Consider the following 23,584-nt stretch of genomic DNA (forward strand, 5'->3'; position numbering starts at 1 on the left):
GCACGCAAAAGACTTTATCGATTCCAGCATGATGTCTTAATAATAATTATAGACAGCATTTTTATAGCTCAAATTCCCGATCAACAGCAAGTCTATACTCTTCACAATCTATACTATTAGCCCAGCAGACCTGAGGGCATTCTGAAACAACCTCAACTTCCTGGGAAGCATACAATGCAAGCGGCCACTTATAAGCGCTAAAACACTAACATACCGACAAGATCTTTTGCTGTCTATGGCCGGGTACCCATTTCCACCTTGGTGAAAGGAGGAAAATTCCCAAGGGCACAACGTCAGGCCCGCAGCTCAAACCCCCGAACCCGCAACCTCTCGATTAAGAGTTCGGTAGTCTAACCACTAGGCCACCGACGTCACCATGTTATCGAGTGTCTTCATCTTTCTTCTGGGATGACATATCTCACTCGGCCTAGGATGAGCCATACAGGCCAGGTCCAAACAGTCTGTAAAGACTCTAAAAGGTGTTGATGGGGGCAGAAAATATTTACACCCTTTACTTATCAACAAGCTTGTATACAGCTGAATTTTTTTTAATGCCCAACACCAATGCTGCTATAACATCCTCACAAATCAAGCAACCACTTCCAGGGAACAGGCACTTTGTAAGAAATATATATAGATCAAACACAGTTTTTGAGGAAGGCATACTCATTCATTTATTTGCCATACATATAAAGATAAAAACTTTGATGCAAACATTGAACATTCATTATTTTGTTCAAAGACTCCAGTACCAAATGGACGAATCTTGAGACCATTCTTTCTTCCATTTTGCTGCGACTTGATGACATTCTGATTAAAAAGCTCAGCTATTTTTACTTTTTTAATACAGGTAAAGTTACTCGCACAAGTTTTTTCACTAAAATTTACACTTCAGACATAAGGAGTATGTATTTAAAAAGGGCCTTTTGTTCAATACATAATCTCCTTCTTCATAATAGAGGCTGACCATTTTCAAGATTATACTGACATATTGAAAGCATCATTCAAAATTTTGTATAAGAACCATACAAATTTCATTTTCATTACATAGTTATGCCAATTATGACTGGATCCCTATAGCATTAAGTATAACCATTCTGTTAATGAAATAATATTTTTTTAAAAAGCATTTGGCAGTGAAACACATAAAGCACTTATAACTTTTTACTAGCTTTCAGTGAGAGGAAAGAATCCTACGTTTTAAAAATGGAGCTGACAAAACAATTCAACAGCTTGTCAGCTTTCCTGAATAGAAATGAAAAATCAATGCCATTCAAAGAGACAATATCAGGCAAACTGAGTTTGCAGCTACTCCAAATTGTTCAATGTCTAGTTAGAGCATAAAAAAAAATAATTTATGTCTGTGTCAGTTGTTTGCATAGTTTTACTTTGGATACTAAAGCAACATGCATAAATAGCTATCAGAACCTATTTGATAACTGACATACACAGAACACATTTTTTCTCTCAAGATAAACACATATTTTTGGAGAAGATCACTTTGAGATAGAGCATTGAGATGACACATAATGTGATACGGAAGAGCAAAAAAGGCCTGAGTCAAGAGTCCATGTGGTAATATCAGCAAGCAAACAACAGCACATCCCAGCACTTTCACAAATACAGCTATGCTTCACACATAAGTCAGCACTAATCATCGTCATCACTACTATCATCGTCGGCTCGTTGCCGTACAGAAGACTTGTGGCCATAGATTGTCTTCTTAGAGGGGTCCTCATCCTCCGCAAGCTCAATAACTCCTAGGGGAAAAAAAAAGAAAACGGAGGGCATAATTAAACATTGATACCGAGCAGCCCATAGGCTATAATCAGTCTGCATTTCCAAAAACAAGGGATGATGTTCTTCTATGGGTGCCACTCACACACCACAACCACATAATATTATGGTGCTGGGACAGTGTCTTTTCTCTGTACTTATTTTAACTTTATTTTTAGCTCTCTTAGACTTTGAGGCTGAAATGAGCACAAAAAAGTTACAACCCATGCAGTACGCCTCCTGTATTCAATAAGACCTATTTCCGCATAGAGTGAGAAAACAGAAGTACATACCATAGCCATGACAACATCCATTCGGTACAAGGAAGACAAAAACAGACAGAAACATCCAGGGCACCCTCAATACACCTGCTTTTTATAACTATTTTGCATAAAACACATCAAAGAATAAATAAACTAATAAGCAAACAAAAAAGAAAAATAAGAAGTCATTTCAACCAGGTCTGGAAGAAGTAAACAAAACACAAATTCCTCCTCTAGTTTCCATCACGAGTAACACCGTATACACAATTTTTCATAAGAAATCTTTAAAAAGGGTTTAACTTATTACACAGAAAAGAAAAGAGTATAAAAGTTTGGTTTTTTTTAGGTTACTGAAAATAGAAAGGAAGTGAAGTCTATCATATCCAAGAAATTATTGATAATTTCACGGGGATCAAAATAAAGAGCCCTAGTCATAATGTGATACGGACAATGTTTGAATACCACAGAAACAGAATGCAGATCAATGAAGGAAAATCAATTTCAGTTACCTTCAGGGGACGTTTCTAAGCTCGCTGATATATTTACCTTTCAATATATTTATTTTAATATGTATAAAACAAAAACAAATTCAAATTAAAACACATCATTCCTAGTTACGGTGGGACACCTAGTTTCTAGGCTAGAACAAATTTATCTTGCTCGAGCACACATCTTAGTAACCACCCATCTAAAAACTGTAAGATTTGTACTGATATTCTTTGAGAATATTTATGAGGCAGCGAGGTGAAATCAGGCGCTCGTCACAATAACAAAATCAGAGAAAAAGGCATTTTTTCGGCAGTTTGGAAGACATTGTCGAATGTGTATTTTTTTGCTCAACCACTTTGTCCAAATAAAAACACATTTTCATGTGAATTTTACTGAATAATTAAAGACACAAAATATGTCATTTTTCAGTTTTTGAGGATTCTTTAGCCATTGAATTTACCAAACTTTGGCGGCCATTTTCTCGCTAATTTCACCACGGAAACCAGGCAACATCATCTCCTTCAATAGAAAATATTTTGACTTCTACTCAAGATAGATGGATATTTATTTCATTCGAAACAAGGCAAATGAAACAGCACCTGATTCCACTGCGTCGTACCATATTTTTTCTTTCACCACCTGACCGCTGGGGTTCCGGCCATGCAACTGACTTTTCTGCAGACTTAAGGCTCACACACATTTCAATTTAAAAAGTGAACGGGGGATAATAAAAAGCAAAAGCATTACCTGACTTAGCCAGTCTCCTTTCCAATACCACGAAAGGGAAGTCATCTGTGTTGCCAAGCTCTTCAAAGCCAATAATTCTGTGTGGATAACAAAGGGACAAATTACAAAAAGGTATATACAAAGGACCTTCCCGAGAACTTGTTGGGCAAATGCATGACTTATGACCTCATACTACAAGTGAGGATGATATAAAATTTAATCATCTCACACTCCTCAATTGCAGTTGCATGTTAGAAGACCTGACTTCGATTCCAATGTGGGGAGAACTCTTACTATTTTGGTCTTCCTGTGGGGATGTTTTATCCCTCTTAGCCAAGGCAGCTTCAAAGCCCACTCCTCAAATGATTCAATTGTGTTAATGTGGGCATAAAAATACCTGAACAAAAAAGAAAAAAAACCCACTCCTCTAAACAAGGCTCACACAAAATATAACTTCTGTAGCTGGCCAGTTCTTTCTACAGTACCATCTCAGTCAATTTGAGAACTTTTAGTATTGCCTAATATGTATTCAGCTATTCCCAATATATACATTCTTTTCCTATCAACTACTAGGTACTGACAAAAGCTGGGTACACTAAGGAAAACAGCCAACATACCTCTCCTAAAGAATGGCTACAATGCGAAACCCAGATAAGCAAGGACTCAATCCTGCAATTTTTTTATAGCGAGTCCATTGACTTTCCTATAAGACCAAGAAAAGCCAATTCAATTTTCAGACTGACTGGTTTCATCGTAAAACAATTTTGAACAAAAATAAAAGAGGTGCAATAGTCTCCTTCAATCAACATTTTTTTCCTCACTCATATGGAAAGTGAAAGACTTTACCAGGTATTATATGGTATTTCCTCAAAGAACCCAAAGGTTATGGAAAATTAAGGGAACCACAAATCATCACAAAGCCAAAAAATGAAAACCATCCTCCTGCTCAAAAATCATAAAAATGGCAGCTCGTCTCTGAATTTACACTTTCATTTATGAACTGCCCTTTCCTCCATGCAGTGACAATGCACGTTTCAGTAACAACTGAGGTACCTCATGAAAAAAAAAAAAGAAGCACAAGACTACCAGAAAACAGGAATGTGTATACTGGGGAGCAGGAAGCAGATAGGTAAGGATTGCAGCGTGTGCATAGCAGGCTGCAACAATGTGGCCCTCCACAAAGACTGGCACGGTCAACTGGAAACATCTGGCATACTTATCATTATCATACTAAGAAAGATTTTAAGAAGATACTTGCAAACCTTTCATTGGTAACAAACTTTATCCTATCCGTATGCCCTGGGGTCATTTCGTACCCCCGGGGTTGTATTCTTCACATTTTAGAATACTTCTAGTACGACGATCTCTCTGCAACTTTCAGTATTTCTCAAAAAATCATTTTGACAGACTGCTAAGCAAAGCGTAGGGATCGTATTAACAAGTAAATTTTCTCTTCAGAAAGTTGTGGCACGGAATTCCCCATGTCGTATGGATACGATAGTAAAACACGACGTACGAATAGGATTTTGTTAAACGTTTTAATTTTAAAAGTGTAAAGTAAGCAGGTAGTGTTGTGCAACATAATGTAAGTACCATTTAGTCATTGTCAACTCACAGAACTAATAAAAATGGAGTACAGCATCCCAGCAGAAAGATGGCGATATTTGCCAAAAAAGAGTTTTCCACGTATAACTCAAGCTCACACCTTTGGCACTCAATAGCTAAGAGTCAAACCACAACCCTGCAGAGTTGCAGCGCTTAACTGATACACACACATTAAGTACCATTGTCTCAAGCACTTTAGTCAACCCAAATCTAAGTCCAGGGGTGGAAACTGACCAGTCTAAAATTTACTGAAAGTCAGAGAGTGAGTGAGAAAAAGAGACAGGGACAGGACCAGCGAGAATGACAAAGACAGACAGACAGACAGACAGACAGACAGACAGACAGACAGACAGACAGACAGACAGACAGACAGACAGACAGAGAGCAAAAGAAGAGAGAGAGAGCAAAAGAAAGAGAGAGAGAGAGAGAGAGCAAAAGAAAGAAAGAGAGAGAGAGACTGAGAGAGAGAGAAAGAGAGAAAGAGAGAGAGAGAGAAGAAAAGAGAGAGAGAAGGGGTAGGGGGAGGGTTGACAAAGAGAGATGGGGGAAATTTACAAAAAATTTGCATCCCTATAAGTCTAACCATTATCTTATTCCTTATGAAAGGAAGACGTAGACTAGTGAAAAACAATGTTTTTTCCCTGTTTACACACAAATAAATCCACAATGGTCATGGCTCGTACACTGCAAGAAAGGAGTTAGTGTCTGAAATAGTTTTCAGTGCTACCCACTACAGAGTGAACTACAGATATATAACAACATGCAGAGCACACAGCTCCTTTTCACAGCCACTGACCTGTCCACAACAATGCCTTTCTTGAAGCACATCACAACAGGGAGCATCTGGATCTTCAGCTTGGCAACAATAAAATCAGACTTTTCCACATTAAGCTTGGCAAACTTTGTGCCAAAATATTTCTTTGACAGTCTCTGGAGAAAAGAACCAAATTATTGTAAGTCATGAGACAAACATACCAGTGGACTTCAATTGAAGTGTTCATTTTTTTTAGAAGTATGAGCAAGAAAAAAATATGTTTTAAACAATGAAACAGTGTTAAAACTTGCCTACAACAACAAAGAGAATAAATGAGTGCAGAGAACTTCCGAAACTTTTCTAATGGAGACTTTCACTATTTTTCTGTCTCTCTGATTTACCATGAAAGGGCACACATGTGATAAACAGGAGTAAAACAGACAGATTTCTTATTGGACAAGTTACTTTACAAGACTAAACTTCCACAACATATTATAGAAAGTAGGCTTTATGCACTTTAAAATGAGCCATTACAATCAAATGGATGAAAAGTATAACATTCGGAAGCACCCTCAGCTTTTGGGATGCATTCAGTGCAGCTGTTACTTTACAGATACTTTAACTTTAACATTCTGACAAGATCTTTCACTGTCTGAGCCAGCACCCATTCTTTATTGGGTGCAGTAAGGAAACTTAAAAAAAATTAAGTGTTTCTCCCAAGGAGATAGTATCACATCTGAACTGAAACTTAAAACCAAGTAGCCTACCTGACTGCTGATAGTCTGAAGCCTGACAACTGAACAACTGACACCAATCAACTATCATATTCACATAAAGCTTCACCCCTCCTTACACTAACAAAAAAATGCAAAGGAAAAAAAATCCCAACAGCCCAAGATTCAATAGATTAACATAAGGAATTTTGGCAGGCATCCATCTTATTTCTTTATCAAGATCTCTCTTTCACTCTGTCTCTCTCTTTTCCCAATCTCTTTCTCTCTCATATGTACACACACACATTTATTATCTTTTTGGCTCTCTTTTCTCCATGTTACGTATCTCTTCTCTTTTGTTAACTCGAATAATAAATTGGAAACTTCCTATCTATTAAATTAACAATCAACAACTTTTAGCAAAATTTATTTTACTCAGTTTGAATCATACATTAGTCTTGTGACATTTCCTTTAAAAATGTAAAATATAGTGTTCAGAGCTCAGTCCCACCTCCATATGGACGTCCATTATGGAACAGCGTCTGAAATCAGGGTGGAAGAAATGAACCACACAGTATTCCACACTTGATGACGTCGTCAGCTCCAAGAAACTTTTCTCATCTGGTATGAGGCTGAGGAGAATGTCAGAAGAGTGTCTTTAACATGAAACACATCCTTTAATTCTTTGACCCTAGTTATTTCAACAGTTGAGAGATGTAGGCCTACTCAAAGCGGACGTAAATTAATTTGGAACTTACAGGCTTGATTTTCAATATATAAACCCATTTTAACACTTGATCTTAAAAACGAAAACACATAGAACATGAGCAGGTGTTTTCTATAGTCTACATATTCCTAAATATCATTTTCTTTCAAGTGTCAAAACCAACAAAAACCAAGTCGCTGTGCAATGTCATCAATCATCAGTCAAGCCACCAGAGAAACAGGTACAATTTGTCATAAAAAGTTGGAAATAGGCAAGGATAATTTTGAAACCATACATTAGGGATGGGCAGGTACCGGTACCCAGTACCAGAACTCCAAGTTCTACAGGAGGAGGTGTCAGTGCCGGCACCACGCCTCCAGTACCGGCTCAGGGAAGGAGCCGACACCAACAGGTTTTTTTTTCGGCCCACGCCTTCACAAAATCTGCAGTGTGTAGGCCTAGGCCTAGCAACTATGATGTCAGATGCACAATGCAGTGAGTGACCTTGATACATGACTTTGGATTCAAAATTGACGATCAAAAATGAAGTGTGCCTAAGTTTAAATATGGCATCAAATCAGGTCCTACATGAGCCACTTTGCTTATTTTGATACACTGATTCCGAAAATGAAATAAATTTTCTAGCGGTGATAGTCATTTATAAAATTCTGTATGCAAAGTTAAATCCGGCACGGTGGCAAACTTCAAAGGGATTTTGCATCACAGCTCGCCTCTCCAAATTCTGTGTGTGTATGTGTGTGTGTGTGTGTGTGTGTGTGTGTGTGAGGGGGGATGCGACCGGCGCTAATTATGGCGCTAAACAGTCTCTGACCTCACCCCCTGGTGTCACTCCCAGTATGGTGGTAGTTCTCAACACTCAGTGCTGGGAAAGGACTGGCACTGGGTTTCGCTGGTACCGCCCCGCACTACCATACATATGGTCTTAGTCATACCGCAATTTTTCCTGATATTAAAACCTCTCCAATCAGTACAATGACCATTGCAAAAACTCACGTGTATTCTCCAAAAGAAAGTTCTTTCATCTGACTGAACTGGTGGGACTGTTGACGGAGAGCTTCAAGTCTAGCCTCCCGAATATGGGAAGGTATTTCTTCTTTCTCCAGTTCGGCCCATAGCTCCTGAAAATTCAGTCACATTCTGTTTTAAAAATACTACTGAATAGTGATAATAACAATAATAATAATAATAACAATAATAATAATAATAAATGATAAAGAACCAAAGAAAATTACACTGTCTGGGTCTGTAAATTGCCTGTATTTCTTGCCATGATATTCCAAGTGAGTCTGGGAAACTTTTACAGTTAGCTCTCGTATTTAGATGTGTACTTTTTAACACAGCAAAAATAGAAGGATTAAGACTACTTGGGCTAAGGTGGTCTTGACTGAGACTTTCTTTCCAAAAAAAGAATACAGTCGAACCTGCCCTGACGGCCACCTCTATAAGACGGCCACCAGTACAAACAGCCACTTTCCATTTCCCCCTTGCGTTTTTTCTATAAAATTTAACTGCGTTAAACAGGCACCTGTCCAACGAAGCCGCAGCCACCATATTTTAACACACAACCCCTCTCACAAGCAATAACACCTGTCTTAGACGGCCACCTTAGTGACTCCATTACGTTTTGTCATAAATTGCGCACTGGCCCCTGGCGTTGTGGGCGAGCCGTCATAATCCAATCACTTGTCGTTGTTGCTAGGTAGTCCCTCCAACCGATTATGTTGCGCAGGCCCCTCCCACTGCTGACCAATAGGTACCAATTTTCAGCTGCTGGTGAGGTAAGCACGTGATCCGTCATATCCCATAAGCCCCGCCCAGAACTCATACACAAATCATACGCGAGATTAGTGGTCACTGTTTACCCAGTCTGTAACAAAGTAACAATGGACTAGCAATGACAATGAAAAATTAAATTTTCATCCAAATTGCTTAAAATTATAAAATGGGCTTAAATGAAAATAAAGTACGTTCTAAGAACTATGGTTTTTAAATTTTTCAAATCCTTTGATAAATAAAAAAGTTATTGGGATTTTTGTTTGCAAAATTTGGGGGGACCTTCATATAGAGGGAAATATCGCCAAAATGTGGGACATGTCTTGATGTAATTTGAGGAAAAACTGTTCATAAGTCAGTAATGAATTGGAGTATATGAATGAAACTTGACATCTTCAAGTGATTTTTTGTGCAGAATCTAGGCCTGCTATCACTTTTTCAATGTCTTTATTACTTTGGATGTTAAAGACTAAAATTTGCATGAAATTTGTTGAATTGTGTGACATCGTTTTTACTGAGACGCGATCTCCCCTTCTAAAACTCAGTGAAGCGGAATCGGGAAAACCCGCAATGAAGTCATCGGTGACCTATTTGGTTGTTGTTGTTAGCGATCCAGTAGCATTTGAGCGTTAACTCTTCTGCATGATGCCATTCGGTAATAGCTGCATGTCTGTTCTAATTGTTGTCTTGAGGAGTAGAGGCAATTAGATGTGTGGGGTAGCTTGGGAAGAAAACATCCCCTTAAATCAGTTAGTTTTCTACAGAAGAAAAGATGACGTTCCACTGTCTCTGAGGGGTAGTCACATAGTGGGCAGGCAACAGACTGCTTTACTCCAATTCGGTTGAAATGTTGGTTGAGGGGTACATGTTGTGTTCAAAGTTGGAAGATTATGGATTGATCTCCCCTCTTCAACTCATCGATTGGATCTTTGACCAGTGGTTTATTCATATGGCCATACATCCTCCTTCCTGTCGTACATGTGGCCCAATCGTTCATCCAGTCTTCCTTGAGGTTTGACTTGATCATTTGGCAGCAGGTGGAGTAATTCGAAGGAATTTCAGGCTGAGGGAGGCTAGCTCCTTTCTTTGCCAGAGCATCAGCTCTTTCATTTCCCGGTATCCCAGTGTGGGCAGGAATCCATTGTAGGACTACTTTGACGTGGTGCCTACTTATCAAATTATATAGACTCCAAATCAAGTGCAATATATCTTTGTTCACATCAGTCCCACTCTCAAGTGTCACTAGTGTTGAAAGGCTGTCTGTAAAGATAACGATGTCTGTGGTAGCAAGTGGGTTAGTGTCAAACAAGTAGTTGATGTAGTTTGCTGTGTTGGTGATAGCATGTTGTTCGGCAATGAAACTGGAGCAGAAGGACCCGCTGGAATTAAAGACTTCTTTTTTTATCCCACTGGGCAAGTTGATCACTGACCCATATCCAGCGTTGATTGTTGCCTTAAAGGTAGATCCATCAGTGTATGAGTGGATACATGTTGGTGGATAGGAATCAATTGTTTCAAGGGCAGAATGTTTTAGTGCTACAGGATATGTGTTTTTATTGCTCTTGTCCAAAAGTGTTTTCCTAATTTTTGGCTTTGCTATGGTGAGATGTGGTGGGAGAGTTGAGGGAACTCTTTCCAGAGGTTCTCGTCTTTCAGGGAGGAGATGTTTTTCTTGGGAGTGTGATCGGTAGGCGGCATGTGATTGACCTATTTGGTTCTAGGCAGCCAATCACATGCCTCCTAGCGATCACGCGTCTCTTGCATGCCGGCACCTCGCGTTTAATAATAATAATAATAATAATAAATAGCATTTGTATAGCGCATATCCCCGCTCAACAGCAGGCTCTATGCGCTTTACACTATATTATTACCCCAGCAGACCACAGAACACTCCGAAACATTCTCATCTTCCCGGGAAGCATACAGTGCAAGCAGCTGATTAAGCGCTCAAACACTAACAAACTGACAAGATCTTTCGCTGTCTATAGCCGGGTACCCATTCCCACCTGGGTGAAGTGAGGAAAATTCGTGTTAAGTGCCTTTCCCAAGGACACAACGTCGGGCCCCTGACGGGATTCGAACCCACGACCTTACGGTTGCGATTCCGAGAGACTGACCACTAGGCCACCGACGCCACTTTTTTTGAAATTTTACAGCAATAAAGAAGACATGTGGGGCGCCTGAGTGGTCGGCGATCAACCCGCAGCTCGGCTTAGTTTTCAAACCGCAGAGGAAATTCACACAAACACTGCAATTTCTCCAGTTCTAGAAATCACTCGGGATTGTACGCTGGCATGTCGTTAGTTTAACCTTTCCTCTTATTGGTTGCCGAGTTTCATTTATTTTTGTCAACGAGTTTTCCCGTAACTATACTTAGAAGAGAGTCACTTCTGATTCCAAGCGGCCCAAAAATTACCCCTCGCGCGGAGGTCCATTTCCGGCGCAGCGGGCGATTGGCATTGCTAAATGGACGTTAACATGAACTTGCAAAAGAAGCGTCGCTCATTCTCCGAGTGGTGGAGACCCATGTGTTTGTTTTAACATGGCACTCGGTCTTCCGCGTCTGACACATTTCGTTTTATTGTCACCCTTGCGCAAAATCAGCAACAAAATAAAATAATGTACAAACAAAATTTTTATATAAACCAACAACAACAAAAACAACAACATTGCGGCTACTTTCGATTGGGGCTTCAGATGGGAACATTATGTTTTCTTCATCTTGATCAGACCTGCCTAAGATGGCCACCTGTCTTATACGGACACTTTTCTCCTTGACAGTGAATGGCCGTCTTACACAGGTCAGACTGCCTTTATAATAATAGCTATTTCAAGGGGCTCCGATTTCAAGGGGGTACATTCCAAAGAGTTATGAAACATGTTGCAAACAAATTTTTCTATAAACAACTGAACAAGCCCTATCGGACAGAGATCAGAGGATGATGATAATACAAACAATGTTTTAAGTGGCTATCTGCAGGGAGTGTGGTGGTTCTATTTTTTTTAATCTGATGGTTTGGAAAGTTTGGTACCATTTTACATTTTATCTCGTTCTCAATTTCTCCAAGTTGTAAAGGATCTCACCTTAAAATCACGACAATGACAGGTCAAATTTCAGTAATTTATACACAACACATTATGTTATTTTGTCATGTTAGTAGTGGGCGACGCGACATGTGCTCAAGTAAGTAACCAATTGCCAATCTGAATGGAATGACTAATCATTGGTCTGACTAACTTAATCCCTGTAGACTAATATAATCAGCCGTTGCCAGCCAACATATATTCGAATGAGCTGTTTTCAAGTCCCTTGTTCAGATCTGTATTCGATGCTTTGGTTTTTAACTTTAATTCTCATCGAACAATCAGAAAGTGATTCTACCTCTTCTGCTAGGGACTGGTCATCAATTATCTGGTTCGCTTTCTCCGCTGTTGCTGAAGCCGCCATGTCTAAACATACCAACAAGGACTATCACTCTCAAACACTTCCGTTCCGTTATTCAAGGGCTTCAATGCATCTCTCAAGAAAAAGCTAAATATGAGAGTGACGTCCCTTGATAATCAGTTTTGTCGTCTGCTTGTCTTTCGAATTCGGAAGTTGTAGATTCTACAGAAGGAAGGCTCAGATCTGTTGATTTACCGAAAAGACTATTTAGATTTAGATTCTAATCTAGATCTAGATCTAGATCTAGATCTCTTAAAAAGAGCATTGCATCACTTTTTAGTCACCTTTTGACAGCTTGCAGTGATAATTGAGAAGAGCGAGGGAAAAAAAGTAGATTCTAAATAGAAAGTTCTGAAAGGACGTACACGACTAAGAGTCCACACAACAAAGATGACGCGCCCCAAGAAAGCTGAGCGAAAACCATCCCAGTCCCAGTTGAAGAACTTTGATGAAGACTTCGAAAATGAATTGAACGTCCCCAATGAAGACCCTTTCAGTTTTTCAGGACAGCAGAGAGGTAGATCTAAACTTACGTTCTCAAGATTGAACTTATGTTGATGAATGGCTCTCAAGCAAGCAATGTTCTGCCGTCTGCTTTCGTCTCCACTTTCTACCCCCACCACCTCACCTCCTTTGCCCCCTCCTCTGGGCTCCTGACTCTTTCTGCAGCCTTTTAGGCCTACTAGGCCTATATAAGATCTACTCCCTTGCTCCTTCTCAGCCACACCCCTGATCTTCTGGTAGGAAAGATCTAATCTACACCTAGCCTTCTCGGACAATGGCGAAAAACGTCAGAGGTCCCGTGTGTTAGCCCAGTTGCGCTCGTTAATAAAGGTCCCTTGGTGGTCTAAAATCGATAAGAGTAGAATCTAGAATCTAGATCTAGGCTTCGGTTGCCACCCGGGCAAAATTAAAAATTTCTTACCAACTGTGTTTTATGTGTCGCGTGCGCTCATGACCTTATAATAATGAGTTGCGTGCGAGCGCTTTAAAACACTTACAAAGACAAAAGCTGAATATTATCTCTAGATCTAGATCTAGATCTAGATTCTAGATGTAGATCTAGAGTCGAGATGTTCTAGATCTGATCCTAGATATCTAGATAAATCTAGATCTAGATTAGATCTAGAGAGATTCTATATTGTTATTATTGTTAGTAAGCAGCTCATGATCATTCATGGCTTACCTGCATTTGGGAAGTTCTCATAGATGTACACTGTAGCTCTATGGAAGTTCTAGAAATCTATCTAGGCCTAGATATAGATCTAGATCTAAACCAAGGAGTTTACAGTAATGGAGGATGCTCCGTAAGCGGCAACGCACGCCTGATAGGAGCCCTCTCTCGCAGCGGAACTGTGGTCTACCTGCGCTGCGCTCACGCAATGAAATATAGATTTAAAGAAAGAAAGTTTTATTCCGAGATTAGGCTAGTCAATTAGTAAGAATGCCTTCCAAATGTGTTGTGTTTAAGTGTAAGAACCCATATGATGCTGCAGAGGACAGACGTTTTCACAGGTGTTGTTTTCCTTTATAAAAAATCTGGATGAAAGTGTTTTTATGCCCCCAGCGACACAATTTAGATCATTAACATTTATAAGAGGCTGGCTCTGTCGTTACCTGCCAAGGCCAACCCGGGCAGAAAGGGATACACTGTAACAACACCCCAGAAGAAAGACCGAGATACTTGATTTTTTAAAAACATTCTTATTCTTGTGTGTGTGTGTGTGTGTGTGTGTGTGTGTGTGTGTGTGTGTGTGTGTGTTTGTGTGCGTGTGTGTGTATGTATAATATATATAATCTACATATTAAACATTCTAATTAAAGTATTTTCCATTGTGTGTGTAAATTAGATGCTATGCGCAGCAGACCTTTATTTTGACGGGACAAAATCTAGAGTCTAGGTTTCTACATGTATCTCTTGTTTTCATATATTAACTAATCATATAACACACCTTAGCGTATTGAGTTCAATCAGTCAGTCAGACTTGTTTTATGTTTTTAAGCCCATTCATCTCCTAGTAACAAGACTACTGTTGTCTAGATGTGGATATCGAGAGGCTCCATTAAAATATGAAATCAATACCCAACAACAATAATGATGAATACCTTCTATTTTAAAGAAACATCAAACCATATCAGATGAGGGGAGGGGGTAGGGTGGGTGGATAAGAGTTTGAGTCTTGTTTGATAGAACTATACTCGGTTTCGATCTAAATCTATTGTTGTAGTCTTCACCTAAGATCCCACAATTTATAATTCCGGTTCACTTAAGATTTCACTGTTAAAAAATAAACCAAACAAAGCAACAATAGATTTTACTGCACTTGTCATCCCTAAGATAAATTATCCCCCTCTGAAGTGTGAAGGGACTAAAAACGCTGCTTTCCCTATCGTACTTTACCGAACAAAAAAAACCTTCAAAGGGCATCCATGCTCATGCATGGGATCACATCTCCGCTCTAAATCTCGATGCCAGGTACACGTTTGCTCCAGACGCAAGTATTTTACGACAAAGGAATCACGCCCAGGTGTGAACTCCTCATCGACACCTTTGATTTTGCCGAACATCGAACTCGCAATAAGAGCTTAGAGCCTGAGCTTACAGCCAAGGCATGTGTCGTTTGGTAGAGCCAACAAAGCCCCTCATACCCATGTCTAGAATCATGCAGTCATATCTTAAATTCTATTTATAAAATACATTTTTCACCATTTCTTATTATAATAAAATCTTTTAGCGTCATGAAAGATTATCTTTATAATTTGGTATTTTGTACAATTTTATGATACTTGGATAAGTTTTCTTCTTATTTTGCCGATCTTCTTAATTTTTAAACTAGCTATATAACACAAAACTCTTAAATAATTGAACAGTCCTTAGGCTTTCTCAGTTGCCTAGAACAGTCCGTATCACACATAGAATTTAATATTTTTTTTCTCCCTGTCATTCTATCCATCATCCCGTCAGTTGATAACAATCTCTCTGCCTCTTTCTCTCTCTCTCTCTCTCTCTCTCTCTCTCTCTCTCTCTCTCTCTCTCTCTTTTATTTCATTTTTCCCAATCTCCTTCGTCCCTTCCCAAGGCCCGCCCCTCCTCTTTCATCCCAGCCCCATCCCCTCTTCCTTGCATGCATTCCCCCACCCCGCCCACCCCCACAACGTGGCCCAGCCCAATAAGATTCCATAAAAAGAAACACAGCAGTTCGTGATCTAGACCACAGTCGGTGGCCATATTTGCTCCCCACCTCGGCGTGCCGCTCGTGGCTCTGCGAAGAGAGAGAGGAGTCTCCATTAGGTCTAAGTTCCTTGGCCTAACCTATTATAATAGGCTAAGCTATATAATATATATATATATATTACATGCATTCGTTCCTATTTATTTTCCAAATGAAAAGTGGTACGAATATAGCTTTTGGTAGGAATAGAGCTTCGCATTTAAAAGCATTTTTATTTTGGTTTATTACTTGATTGTTCTTCTGCTTTTTTAAAAGTCTCAACACATTAAATTATTTCTCCGTATGAATTAATTTTAAAATCTTGGCTTCTTATGGGACATTTTAACATTTACATATAATTCACCACCACATAAATCACTGAAGCTCAGATTTCTTTAGCTATATCCATTCCCACATCTTGTCATAAGTAAGCCAGCTGCAGAAGTGTCAAAAACGTGTTGTCTAAGATGTTCAGTGAATACATGTATTATAGTAACCAATGTCTGCCAACTTGTCATCCTGTCAGATGAAGAAGCTCCCATCATACTGAAGCCAACATCAAGTAAAAAGAGGAGTGCTAATGATGACTATGATCCAGGAGACTTCAGGTTTGCTTTATTTTTTAAAAGTCTAATTTCATTCTCATGATGCTTTAAGTGTAATTTTTAACCTTCTTCAAATATTCAGGATACAATATACCATACATAGGTAACCCAGACCTCTACTAATTGTACTTCTATTACCCAAACTTGTCAGTTTTGTTTTATTCAGGCTATCAAATTTACTCTTCTTCTTTTTTTTAAAATTTCAATAATCACTCGGACTCATATTTATAGGCCCCTTGTTGTCATAGTCATACTGAATGATGAGACCAGTTTATTGCTCCTATTTCATTTTGGCCATTTTAGAAAATCCATTCCTGTACCATTTTAGAAATCTTAAGGAATGTAAGCAGGAGGTGTAGAAAAGTGTCCATTTGGACCTGTTAATTGTGCATTTTGAAAGGCTTGGACTATGAAAAACAGTTTCAGTAATATAGTCCTCACTTTTACTTTGCAGAGGGAGAAGGGGGTCCTTTGTCTTAGAGTTATCTTTACATCTAAAAAAGTGTGAAACTTTGAAGACAAAATTATGTTTGCCATTACACCTAAAATGAATAGCCCAGAGCCAAATAACTGTTTTTGAAGATTCGCAACTGTTGAGCACACTTCACCTGGTGGTTTCCCCACGGGCTGATGCCATGAGCACATAATGTGGCCCAAAAAACAGCTGGTCAACATGCCGTGCACTGGTGGTAAATGCTCTCAGAAGCAGATCTGCTGAGAATGAGAGTTATAGAAACAGTATCTTTAGCCATTAATGGGCTTACATATTTACTTCAAACTCATCACGAGGTTAAGAAATCAGTGCTCAAAAGGGTTTTTGGACTATTTTCAAAGTTGAACAAAAAAACAAAAAAAGAAAAGAAAAGAAAAAAAGACTGTGTAAATGTAGGTCCCTACTTAAAAATGTTTTCCTCTAACTCAAGATGACACAATAGTAAGCAGGACATTGATCATTCATTTATTTTACAGCCAATGCTGCCTGCACATTCTGGCATTAATTAGCCCAATGTGTTCGTGGCCTATATCCTGCCCCAGGGTGAGAAAGGCAATGATGATGCCTCGTGTGTCAGTATCAGTGTATGAGGGTTTTTAATTTTGATCAACGCAGCACACACTACAATGACCGTTATTGTGTCAATGTGCTTTTCGTTACTCTAACAAGCACAGACTACAGTGTGCTGTGAGAGAACAATTAGTGCTGATGGATTGCTTTTCAATATACATGTATGTGAAAGTGTTGATCTTTATTATTTTCTATTTCAGCTCTGAGATGCAGAGAATGCTTGAGGGATTTGGAGGTAACATGCTTTGTTTTGAAATGCTGAAAAAGAGACCTATTTATATATTTAGGTTTTAAAAAAATAATATTTCTGACTACTTTGATATTTAATTTGCTGAATTCTCACTTTGTAGGGAGTATATAGGCCCTATCATTAAGTAATCTACAAACTGAGATTCTGACAAATGAAACCAAGGACATTTGTGAACATAGAATTTAGATTTTTATCTCCATCGTTTGATAAACTTGAATCTGTTATAATTTGTAATGTCCCCCCACCAAAAGGCTGATTTGTAAATATCTGTCTGTTTGTTATTGTATATAAGCTTACATTTAGCCTATAGGCCTATGGAAAGATTCTACAACAAGGCTTCACCTAAAGTATAGCTACCTAAGGAATTTTCGCCTTTCCGTCACAGAAACAAATGTTCAGACTCAGAAAAAAATTAGATGCAACAGACCTCTTTGTTTGTTCCATCGGCAAATGTTAGACCTTACATTTTAACAAGAAAATGTGCCTAACGTTTCTTTTCTATTGTGAGTATTGTGACGCTACGATTTCACTAACCTGACAAACAATATTACTGTATACTTATTATGTTGCTACAAGCATCCCCTGTAAGTCAACATTTCATTATAAACTATCTTCCATAGCTAGCTGTTACCTTTAATATTATAAATTTTTTGTTGTCCTTTTTTTTCAGCTGACATTTCGAAAACTTTGTGTCACAAGAAAAAGAGGGTGGAGCAGTTTACCCAGAGTTCCTTGAAAAACACCAACAAAAAAGTGGAGGAACTGTGGACTGCTCAACAGCAGGCCAGGTCAATGCTTTAGGATATTTTCATATTTGTGTTAAATATTGTATTTTTAATAACTGAAATACAAGTCTTTGATTCTAGTGAACAATAACTGATCTGGGGGTTTTGTCAGGGTTGATTCCATGTCATGTACAATCATATTTTTAGATCAGTTAATAGCAACTCAAAAAGGTGTTTTTATTTTTACTCTATCTTGAAATATATACGTACTGCTTTCATCTTTGTATTATCTCTGGGAAGCTTCCTGCCTTTACCAGCAGTGAACATGTTAACAGCTTTCCTACATAAATTATCTCTCATTTTAAAATGACCTATGAAATATATAATGCACCTTACACCCTTTAGTGGAGTAGTAAGCAACAACTTTCTGGAATTCACATGTTAATGCGCAGCTTGCACAAGACAACTTAGCAACATTTTGAAAGTTGCCTCACATGGCTTCTGTTGTGAGACAGTAAAGGATATGGACTCAATCTTTCCACACCCGAAAAGTTTTCTATCATCCATTTGAGCCATTAACTGAAAAAGTACTTGTTATTCTATTGTATTGCTTCTTACATTAAATTACTATTTTGTGTGTTGAAAGCTTTTCTTGCTCCCAAGCAAAAGCAAATTTTTCACCAGGGAACTGGAGACTTTTTGTACTTTAACTTCTTTGATAAATCAATGCTATTCACAGATCAAAACTCCAAGAAGAATTTGGACGGCAAGTCAACGCTGTGTATCAACAATGGGAATCTGATATTGAAAAGTCTAAGGATCAAGAAGAAAAGCTGAATGTGAATACATAATCAGTTTTGCTTTGTCTATGAAGTCCAATTTTTTTGTGGGATGGGTTTTTTTAAATTTGGTCCTTAAAAAGGCTTTTGAGTGGTGGGAGATTAAACTGTTTTGTATTTTCCACTACATTTCTTTTTGTTAATATATAAATTAATAACATTAAAATTTTCTTTGACACATTTTTCAGCTAAAACAGAGTTCATAAACTATTTGAATGTCTCTACTTTCTTGAGGAGTTGTTTTTTTTCAATTATTGTGTACGCCTTTTCCTTCAGAAATTTTTATCTCTGTTTTTCTTTTGTGTTAAAGATCTCAGCATTATTTACTTGTAATGTACGTCTGTATTATGAAATCACACTTATGTGTTGTATCTTGTTTCATGAACATACGATTAAATTGTAGGGTAAATCAAGAAAACCTTGGTGTTGTAACTTAATAAGTTATTAGACAAGAACATTTAGTAAAACAATTTGAGTAGCTCATTGTGAACCTCTGCTCCATGTTATGTTATGGTCTTTCACCACCATTCCCTAATCATTATGCAAATTTGTATTTTACTAGAATCTCTTCAAACAACAACAGAAACTGTTCCAACAGGGGAGAATTGTCCAAAGTCAACGACTGAAAACTATAAGGGAACTCAGTGATCAGTTTATGAAAGTAAGTGCTCTTTCTGATTCGTTTCTAAGAATCAGTACAGAATAACATCTGTATGAAACAAGTGAACATGAGACTGAGTAGGAGACTGAGACATTGCCCAGTAGTTCTAAGCTTTTAAAATAACTTATAAGTTTCTCCATGTTGTTGATTAGAATTTTCATTAATATGATCACTGATTTGAAGGAAATTTATTTTTCTCAAAGCTCATTTTTGCTGCGAGTGCTATTATCACAGCACTTTGAAGTATGATTACTATGTATGCACGCGTTTTGCTGCAAAGATTTGATGCATCCATGTTTTGTCGACAAATTTTTTGTTTTGACCATCCTGCAATTGAATATTCTCTCATGTCTCTGACAAAATTGTGTCAGTTTAGAATTGCTGTAGCAAACTTGTACAGTGCAGCCTCCCTATAATGAAATCGTCGAGACCAGAAAAAAATGTTGTTATAGAGAAGGTTGTTATAGACAGGCTGCACTGTACTAATTTTAGTGTCTTTCACAACCCATTTTCTTGATGGATACATAAGGACTGGTCCTGTTGCTTTGTAGTTTGAATTTGGTCTATGATACCGCATCATCATCATTTTCATTTTTGTAATCATCATCATCATCATCATCATCATCATCATCATCATCATCATCATCATCATCGTTCTCCTCAATTTTCAGATTTCTTAAAAGTGTTAATCCTATATTCTATGTGTAATGAAGGCTGACAAAGAATGGTATCTCAAGTCTCATATTTAAAATTTGCTTTAGCGTTTTGTACAAAGACCGTAATCTAGTGTAAATGTCTTGTAAAAGATGCAACCTTTCTGTGATTTTCTCATTTATACAGGCTACTCTCCACATCCTTTCTAGAGTGGTGGTAAACTTAAACAAAAGTATACAGACAATAAAAAAACTATTCATTTCTTTTCAATACAAAATATTGTACGTTCAGTTTGAATGGCGTAACCAGATGTGGATACACTACGTTAAGCTACATTTTTGTGCTCTCCAGGGACTTGATGAACTGGATCGCAATCGTCAAAGTCAGCAGACATCTTTGCAGGCAGAGTTGAAGAAAGAGATGGCATTGCTGCAAAAGAAGATTCTCATGGACACTGTGAGTTTTGAATATTATGTTGAAGTTACTCAGTATAGAATACATTTTCTATTCTGTTTGCGCTGGTCAATATTAGTGCCTTGAGTGATTTTCTATTCCATGGGTTGCATGCCCTACGATACTTTTTTTCTAATATAATGAGAGAAAAGTGTCCTACTCGATTCACATCTTATTGAGCAATTTATTAATCCTTGTACTCACTGCACCTTTCAATTTACTTTTTGATCATCTTTGATTTAACTTGTTACGCGTTACTCTATCACAGAACATAAAAATCGATGATTAGGTACAAGACTGACAAAAGCCATCATGCTATTTTGCATTTGTCAGAGTCTTGCATCCAACCGTCAAAGTGTAAAGCACCACAGTACAAATTTTAAATACTGTCATCATCTCCAGTGCCCATGGACTTTACTTTTTTCAGCTGTATTTGTGCCCCTCTTTAACAAACCAAAAGTTTTGTTCACAAAAAATAAATTAATTTAATGGTTTCTTGGTGCCTTGGTGTGTTCTACTCCTTCTACATCTCACCACAACTATCATAGTCGTGGTCGATTCTGAGTTAAATATGGTTTTCATGATGATAATAGGTGTAATCTTCAACTCAACAATTGTTCTATCAGAGTGTATAATATATGTATTGATCATGTCTCTCCTTTGGAGCATGTCAAAGAAGTGAAGATCTGAATGGAGGAAAGTAGCACTTGGACTGGGCAATGTACTTCTATGAGAAGCTGTATCACGCTTACTGCTTTTATCATCATCGATATTGATGGACAACCGAAAGACAGTTCTCGTTGCTTATCATAATAAGCTAAATATGGTGACCCCAATTCAACAAATTCTATGACTAGTTGTATTTGTAGACTAGTTGTATTTGTATGGGGGGGGGGGAGAGAAGGGTTATAGCGTGATAGGGAATATTAACCCTTTGCAGTCACTCAGCCAGTAGTACAAAATACCCCATCTGGTCACCCAGGCAAGAGAATGACTACAACGGACTTCTGGGGTCTGGTGCACAACTGCGCCAGGTGACCAAAACGGATAAGTTTCACCATCATATTATTGCGCCAACTGACCACAAAGTGTTAATGGCCTTACCTATCTCATATATTGAGAATTTTGAACAAATTCTACTGCTTTTATATTTTATTAACACTATTCTCTTTATATTTTCAATATCAAAATTGTCTTTTATCTCATGTTTATGATAGTGGATTTAAGTTTGCATATAATATGTTTGTGTGTGTGTGTGTGTGTGAGAGAGAGAGAGAGAGAGAAAGAGAGAGAGAGAGAGAGAGAGAGAGAGAGAGAGAGAGAGAGAGAGAGATCAGCTATGAGAAACATTTCTAGTGAATGCATAGATTTCTCAATCCTTTCGCCAGTGACATATCGTCCTAGTAACTGGGTGGTTTACACCCTTGTCTCTAAGTAAAAGAGAAACATCAACATACCAATTTCTCTTATCTTTGTTCTTTAAGAAAGGCTGTATGCAACATAGCAATGTATATTCTTCTTCTTTTTTTTCAGCAACAGCAAGAGATGGCCAATGTAAGAAAGTCACTCCATTCTATGCTGTTTTAGTGACGCCAGCAAAGTTTATCTCTCGTTATTGTCGTTCTTGTAAGTTTCAAAGAATAAACCCAATTGTACAACATCTTAAAGTCTTTTCTGTTTATTTTGTTGTGCGTGGTCACTTGTATAATGTAGACTGTTTTTCTTATGATTGTTGTTTTTAATTGTTTTCTCTGTTGGGACTTTGTTATTCTTATCTTTATTCGTAATGGCGTTTTTGTCACCATTTATCTATTGGTCTTATCTGTTCACTTAAGAGCTGACATGTCGAGTGAATCGACTAACGCTACAAAGCACCGTTGGTCATTGGTATTGAAAGGGACAGTACTGTGCTCTATATGTCTGTCTGTCCGTCTGTATGTCCGTCTGTCTGTCCGTCTGTCTGTCTGTCTGTCTGTCTGTCTGTCTGTCTGTCTATATATCTATCTACCTGTCTATCTATCGATCAATCGATCGATCAATCGATCCATCTGTCTGTGCTCTGGTGTGGTTTGCTTCTTCTTTCCTATGAAAACGTCTATCATCCTTATCTCCCCTTCTTTTTTATGTTTGTTACTCTCTTGTAACTCCTCTAATCTTCTGGCGCTCATATGACCTCATGCAGTTGCGAGCGCCGTAAAAACCTCTACTAAAACGAAAAAACCATATGTCTGTCTGTTTTTTTGTCTATCGATCTGTCTGTCCTGTTGTGTTACAGTATGTCTAGGGGGAGGTGGGCGAGTGGTTCTTTGAGTCCTGTTACAGTTACAGGCTTACGGGCAATAGGACCAAGCCAAATGGATTGACAGTCTTGGAAACTCCACAACGACGCTGAGTCTGGGATTCGAACCGAGCCACCCGTTCGTAGTCCAGCCTGATACCTAATGAGCTAACGGAACGTCCATGAGGGAAAGAGACATCTATGTATTGTACTTCTATTTTTAATGATAGTCAAAGTGAAATCAAAGCCCTTTGTTCCTACGTCACGTTACAGTACCGTATTTCTTTTGGGTTTATTTTTTCAAATTTTGTTGCGTTTTTTAGGGGGGCAATTAAATAAATTGTCACAGTATGTGAGGGGGAGGGGTATGTTCCTTCACAGAATGTCATCTGGAGTGTGATATCTCTGTTATTTTGTATTTTTGTCTAGTCATAACTTATTAGATGGGAGAAAGGGGTGCGGCCAGGATGAGCGGGGAATAATGTTACGTTCTGTCGTTGTGTGTGTAATAAGACTAAAGAGACAGAAATATGCCCCGGTATACATTATATTTTTAAATCAAATATTTGTAGC

At 38.3% G+C, this 23,584-nt stretch overlaps 2 protein-coding genes across 3 annotated transcripts; one reads left to right on the plus strand and one right to left on the minus strand.

The window, feature by feature from the left end:
- Positions 1–648: 648 nt before the first annotated feature.
- LOC101850355 (thioredoxin domain-containing protein plp1) lies at positions 649–12,315 on the minus strand. Its single transcript, XM_005105850.3, has 6 exons — positions 12,209–12,315; positions 8,047–8,171; positions 6,838–6,958; positions 5,656–5,789; positions 3,276–3,352; positions 649–1,760 (listed from the first exon to the last, which is right to left on the minus strand). Exons 1-6 carry the CDS (start codon positions 12,272–12,274, stop codon positions 1,651–1,653), a joined length of 633 nt encoding a protein of 210 aa, XP_005105907.1. The 5' UTR covers positions 12,275–12,315; the 3' UTR covers positions 649–1,650.
- A 70-nt stretch (positions 12,316–12,385) lies between these two features.
- Positions 12,386–22,400, plus strand: LOC101850590 (synaptonemal complex protein 3). 2 transcript variants are annotated; one of them, XM_005105851.3, is made up of 8 exons: positions 12,386–12,788; positions 16,010–16,091; positions 17,352–17,386; positions 18,072–18,189; positions 18,866–18,965; positions 19,528–19,626; positions 20,632–20,736; positions 22,267–22,400. In XM_005105851.3, exons 1-8 carry the CDS (start codon positions 12,662–12,664, stop codon positions 22,318–22,320), a joined length of 720 nt encoding a protein of 239 aa, XP_005105908.1. In that variant the 5' UTR covers positions 12,386–12,661; the 3' UTR covers positions 22,321–22,400. The 2 variants fall into 2 exon arrangements, with proteins under 2 accessions (XP_005105908.1, XP_005105909.1); XM_005105852.3 differs by lacking the exon at positions 12,386–12,788 and adding an exon at positions 13,618–13,786.
- The last annotated feature ends 1,184 nt before the right edge of the window (positions 22,401–23,584 follow it).

Source organism: Aplysia californica, unplaced genomic scaffold, assembly GCF_000002075.1.
Source record: "Aplysia californica isolate F4 #8 unplaced genomic scaffold, AplCal3.0 scaffold00496, whole genome shotgun sequence".
In the NCBI taxonomy this organism is placed as follows: domain Eukaryota; kingdom Metazoa; phylum Mollusca; class Gastropoda; order Aplysiida; family Aplysiidae; genus Aplysia; species Aplysia californica.

What these genes read in the sequence shown, in the direction of transcription:
- LOC101850355 (XM_005105850.3), bottom strand. Translation starts at nt 12,274, where the DNA reads ATGGCGGCTTCAGCAACAGCGGAGAAAGCGAACCAGATAATTGATGAC. An exon ending in ACCAGTCCCTAGCAGAAGAG is followed by an intron (nt 8,172 to 12,208) that starts GTAGAATCACTT and finishes CTGAATTTTCAG; the next exon opens with GAGCTATGGGCCGAACTGGA. An exon ending in CTTTCTTTTGGAGAATACAC is followed by an intron (nt 6,959 to 8,046) that starts GTGAGTTTTTGC and finishes CATTCTCCTCAG; the next exon opens with CCTCATACCAGATGAGAAAA.
- LOC101850590 (XM_005105851.3), top strand. Translation starts at nt 12,662, where the DNA reads ATGACGCGCCCCAAGAAAGCTGAGCGAAAACCATCCCAGTCCCAGTTG. An exon ending in ATCAAGAAGAAAAGCTGAAT is followed by an intron (nt 18,966 to 19,527) that starts GTGAATACATAA and finishes GTATTTTACTAG; the next exon opens with AATCTCTTCAAACAACAACA. An exon ending in TCAGTGATCAGTTTATGAAA is followed by an intron (nt 19,627 to 20,631) that starts GTAAGTGCTCTT and finishes TGTGCTCTCCAG; the next exon opens with GGACTTGATGAACTGGATCG.